The sequence below is a fragment of the Ipomoea triloba genome, chromosome 9, assembly GCF_003576645.1.
Source record: "Ipomoea triloba cultivar NCNSP0323 chromosome 9, ASM357664v1".
Lineage (NCBI taxonomy): Eukaryota > Viridiplantae > Streptophyta > Magnoliopsida > Solanales > Convolvulaceae > Ipomoea > Ipomoea triloba.
In genome coordinates, this window is record NC_044924.1 from 8,725,011 (window position 1) to 8,730,417 (window position 5,407).

At 36.6% G+C, this 5,407-nt stretch overlaps 1 protein-coding gene across 2 annotated transcripts; it reads left to right on the plus strand.

Moving 5' to 3' along the window:
* Window positions 1-1,338: 1,338 nt before the first annotated feature.
* Window positions 1,339-4,875, plus strand: LOC116029290 (E3 ubiquitin-protein ligase SINAT2-like). Of its 2 annotated transcripts, XM_031271220.1 has the most exons (4): window positions 1,339-1,685; window positions 2,320-2,703; window positions 3,419-3,709; window positions 4,396-4,875. In XM_031271220.1, exons 1-4 carry the CDS (start codon window positions 1,452-1,454, stop codon window positions 4,405-4,407), a joined length of 921 nt encoding a protein of 306 aa, XP_031127080.1. In that variant the 5' UTR covers window positions 1,339-1,451; the 3' UTR covers window positions 4,408-4,875. The 2 variants fall into 2 exon arrangements, with proteins under 2 accessions (XP_031127080.1, XP_031127079.1); XM_031271219.1 differs by lacking the exon at window positions 4,396-4,875 and having other exon boundaries at window positions 3,419-4,035.
* The last annotated feature ends 532 nt before the right edge of the window (window positions 4,876-5,407 follow it).

Below are 5,407 nucleotides of genomic sequence, written 5' to 3' on the forward strand. Positions count from 1 at the left end.
CCTCCGCACCGTCCTAACATAATGCTAAGCTTACCTTCTTTTTTTTTTTTTTTTTTTTTTTTTTTTTTGCAAAGCTTACCTTCTAGCTTGCCTTTAAGAAGCTACGATTTAGGAATAATCCAACTCTCTTGCCGGTCATCATTGTCGTCAACTCTCTTGCAAGTCGTCTATGTATGGTAAGTTACGATTTAGAGATTGTTGGTTGCGAAGCTCCGTTGATTAGGTTAGGATTTGAGATTATGTGGATTTTGATTTGTATTTGGGAAAATATTGGGGATTTAGCTTGGGAAGATTTTGGGGATATCCACCTATTATGAAATAATAACATATTAAATTAATTTAACATGTCATATCATCTTAACCGACTGCCAAGTCATCACAACGCGAGGAAAACCTAAAAAAAAGAAGAAGCTAATTTAGTAATTTTAGGAAGTTAATGTGCCTAATTACATTTTATTTTAGATTAAGGGATAAGTTATCCTCTTTTTTATTGTTTTGAAGGACCCTTCTGCCTTTTATTTTCCCTAATTATCCTTTCTTCAGTTTTTCATTCTTTTATATGTGTTTCAGTGTTTTCAAATGGGAGAAATATAATGTACAAGTAAACACATTTTTTATTTTCATTTTATTTTAAAAGGAATTGATAAATTTTTGTTTAGTAAATGCACCTTACTTTTCACAGCATATTTTAAAGTAGAATTTCGTTAATTTCTCATTTCATATTAGACCATGATGCACATTCTTACGTGAGGTGCACCGTAGCTTTTAGCATTCCTAATCCTTTTAAACCAGAATAATAATTGAAACGACCTAACCAGAACTCTTAATTTACTAATCATAATATTTAAGTTTCACTTTTAAAAGGAATTATTTATTGACATTTTGATTTGAGCGGATTATCTATGATCAACTTATACTGATCAGTTTATCTTCTCGTGACCCTTTATTGAATTATCAGAGGAATTTCACCCAATGCATACATTAAGTAATAACGGTCAATAGCTTTTCGTAAATTGAAGAATAGTAAAATTAAAAATGCTTACATGTACTAATATCTTGGGATTTAATGGTTGGTGAAATTAAAGAATCTATTTGGTCATGATTAGTTTATTATCCTACCTACTGTATCTACCAAAAGCCAAAAATATCATAGACTCAGCTCTCACTCTACCGAATAGTGAACAAAACTTCCCACTACATTATTTTTAAAATATCATTTTTATATTTCTCAATTTATTTATTTATTTCGATTGTTACGTTTTTGTTTACTAAAAACTAAGTCAAGAATTGACCATATATCCAGAAGTTGCACTGTATATTTTTCTGCACACCATCGAAGACGTTTAGATAGTACAGTATATTGTTGTCGCTTACCAGATTGGGCTTGTTGTCTATGTAAACAGAGGACTCGATCAGAGAGCTAAGTCAAGGTCAAAGTATTTGATCGATCGATGATGGCTACCGGAGGTGGCGCTTGTAGAGAAGTGGTGGAAACACAGCCGATGAAGTCTGCAAATTTTGATATGGCCGCGGCAACGAAACGGAGACCGGAGAAAAGCAGTGCTCTGGTGAAGTATGCCGGCGGGAGAGGTAGTGAGAAGATGGATAGGCGTTTGAATAACGACGTGCACCAGCTGCTGGAGTGCCCTGTCTGCAGAAATTCTATGCTTCCACCGATTTTTCAGGTTAGTTTCTTGATTTTCCGGCGACTCCATCGTGTTCTGAGTTTCAATTCCCCTGTTATGTTGTTATTGGAACAGAATCTGTCTTGTATGCGTACAAAAAGATCAAAATTGTTGGGTTTAGCTTCTTAGATTTATGGTCCATGGATTTCTTATTGAAAAGAGATGATTACAATCCTGCCCCAACTAAGCTGTGATCAAGGCATCGTGGATTGTTTATTAATTCATCAAGCTCCAAAAGTCATTTATTTAGCTATTCTTATTTTTTGAGTGACGAGGAAAACCGCAACTACCCCTTGTGATCAAGGAATTGTGGATTGAGTTTAAGTTGATTAGAATCTCTATGTACCTACTTGTGTCTCTAGCTTCAAGGTAGCATAAATTCTCTTGATTTAAGCTACAAATGTCATTAATTACCCCCATGGCCCCATTAGTTGTCTTGTTTGGTGAGACTATCTCACTTGATTGATCGATCACCCTAAAACCTTATTTCGGCATAAGTGTGGGGTGTTTCTAAATTTTAAAGTTTTGATCATATGTATCCCAAATGGATTGTAGTTTATGCTAGGATCTCCAGATTAATAACGCTAGCTACCACTTGGTTATTAACCTTTTCGAAATATTCTTTAATTTGTAGTGTCCAAATGGGCACACACTATGCGCAAGCTGCAATGGAGCGCAGGAGAATTGTCCGACTTGCGAATCTGAGCTGGGAGACATCAGGTGCTTAGTCCTGGAAAAAGTGGCGGAGTCGTTGGATCTTCCCTGCAGATACCAAAGCGCGGGGTGTCATGATATATTCCCGTATTACAGGAAGCTGAAGCACGAAAAACATTGTAGATTCCGCCCCTACAAATGCCCCTACGCGGGATCAGAGTGTTGTGTCACAGGCGACATCCCGGCCCTGGTAAACCATCTCAGGGAGGATCACAAGGTCGACATGCATCACGGCTGCACCTTTAACCATCGCTATGTCAAGTCAGATCCTCAACAAGTTGAAAACGCAACATGGATGCTCACTGTAAGTTAGCTTTTCCCTTTCTTTTTTAATTTGGTGGTTTCAGCATTTTGGACAAAGGCTGGGTCAAGTCCAACACCATGTGATTAGGGATGGTTAGGCAAAGGCAAGTAAGAGTTCATGTGGCTAGAGAATTATGGCAAACTATTTTGTGGACCATGGTCATATGGTATTGTGTAGATCATAACAAAAAATACATTTTTAATATACTAAATGTACATTATTTGTGTATTGAATATAATGTACATTCAGTATACAAATAATGTACATCCTCTGAATACAATGTACATCATTTTTATACTAAACGTACATTATTTTTATACTAAATGTACATTATTTGATAGTATGGTCCACACAACTGTGTGGATCCTGGTTCACACAATAATGATTGGGGAATTATTGAGTAGGGGTTGGTGAAGAGTCAAATCCAGAGCCAGATTGTTGGGCAAATCTAAGGTTCGTTAAAGTCCATGTGACTAGGAGATTGTTAGGCAGAGATCTAAAGGTTCAAAGCTTTAGTTTCCCTCTAAAAATGTTACAATATAAAGAAATAAAATTGTATTTTTGTAACAAGTTAGGACCTAGTCAAGTCATAGGTTCAAGCAAAATTGGGCACTTTAGCTGCTGGCTATAATTTTTGGTGTAGTGATAACTGTTTGATCTTAACACATACAGCATCTTAGTGGATGCGATCTGAATTAATCACTGTACTTTGTAGGTGTTTAACTGTCATGGAAACCAGTTCTGCCTGCATTTTGAGGCGTTCCCTCTGGGAACGACGCCGGTGTACATGGCCTTTCTGCGCTTCATGGGCGAAGACGACGAGGCTAAATTGTTCAGCTATTGCTTGGAAGTAGGCGGGCATGGGCGCAAACTGACATGGCAAGGAGTGCCAAGGAGTATCCGTGAAAGCCATAGAAAGGTTCGGGATAGTCAAGATGGGCTCATAATTCCAAGAAGCATAGCGCTTTACTTCTCCGGCGGCGATGGCCAAGAGCTTAAGCTAAAGGTAACAGGTCGAATATGGAAGGAGCAGTAAGCTCTAAGCTCATCTCATCTGGTTATTATTTGTACAGTTTTTAAAAAGGAGGAAAATTTGTAAGATCTTTGGTAATTAGATAAAAAATTTCATGCCAATCAGATATATAAGCACCATAGAAACCGATTAAATGCAGAATATATATTTGTGCCTGATGGGGTGAGAATGTGAGATCAATTCATATTGGAAAGATTAGAGAGAGAGAAAAAAAAGAGGGCTATTTTAAGGTATTAGTTTGAGTAATGTTCACTCTTGATTTGAGTCAGATCAGAATAGTTTTGGGTTATCTTAGTTGAGAAGATGAATTTCCTATATTAATACATCCAAAATAATGAATAATGGATAACTGAGTAATTTATTTTTAAAATATATCTATGATGTTAGAAAAATAAAATTTTGAAAAGTTTTTAAGTAACACTAGTATATTTTTGCACTTGCGTTGCATGACACAAGTACAGATCTGGGCATCCGCTACCTTTGTAAAGGGCTTTCTGCTACCCTTCTACAAGGGTAGCGGATGCGAGGGTCGCTGGAACGAAGAGGTGGAGCTGCACACGACCACCTCCTCCTCCGCAGCAGCATTATTCATACGGTGCTCGCCGCCTATAAAAAATAATTTTAACAAAAAAAAAAAATACCTGCGTATACGGCTTCAGTTCGGCGGATAGCAGCAAGCGGTCGTGGAAGTCGCAGAAGCAGCCGGGGTGGCGGCTAAGGAGAACTGTGGCGGTGGAGACAGTGTTGGAGTCTTAGCTTGGTGTCTGTGACGGCATTTGATTGAGGCTGAGAGAGGCGGTGTTAGCAGCGTCGTGGGAGGATGAGGGAGGGCGACGGTGGAGGTGTGGTGAGGGCGACGGAAATGGCGTTGAAGAGTGGCGATGGTGTGGTGAGATCTGATTTGGGCGACGACTAGGGTTGAGACTCGAGAGGCCTGAGATCTAAATCCATTTCCTCTGCCTTTTATTTAGAAAAGGTAGTGAATAGCAATATTAATTAAATATTAAAATAAATATCCGCTACCCTTGCTATGAGCAAAGGGTAGCGGAAAATTTATCCCATTTTATATTTTTTGAAAACGGCTACCTTTGTTTTTAAAAGGGTAGTGGATTCTTATTCATTTATTTACAATTATGCCACCGCTTTTTTTTTTTTAACAATACACTACCCTTGTTTAAAGAAGGGTAGCCTAAAGTCATATTTCTTTGCTCTATTTTGTACTAGTGCGAAATGGATTTGTTATAATATTTTACGAATATTTGGATCGATATACAATTATGTAAATTATAACATCAAATATTATATATATCAAATGAGAGGACTTCGATCGGCATATAAGAATTACGTTTTAGTTTTTTTTTTTTATTTTTAAGTAATATTATACAGTTAGGGTCCGTTTGGAAAGCATGAAAATGGCTTCAGGAAAATGTTTTCTGGAAAATGAGTCATTTTCCAGAAAATAATTTCATTTTCAGTGTTTGGATATATTCTGGAAAACTAACTTTGTGTGTTTGGTTCATTTTCTAGAAAATGGATAGAATTGTATAATTAAACATTGTAATTGTTTTATTTAAAATATAAAAAAATTATAATAATATTATTTATTAAAAAATAGAATTAAAAACTCAATTTATTTTTAAAAAAAAATAACGCAAAACAACATGTTTCTGT

Excerpts from the sequence above, each read along its gene's own strand:
- LOC116029290 (XM_031271219.1), top strand. The coding sequence starts at position 1,452 with ATGATGGCTACCGGAGGTGGCGCTTGTAGAGAAGTGGTGGAAACACAG. Across the intron at positions 1,686-2,319 it reads TGCTTCCACCGATTTTTCAG|TGTCCAAATGGGCACACACT; the intron begins GTTAGTTTCTTG and ends TTTAATTTGTAG. Across the intron at positions 2,704-3,418 it reads ACGCAACATGGATGCTCACT|GTGTTTAACTGTCATGGAAA; the intron begins GTAAGTTAGCTT and ends TGTACTTTGTAG.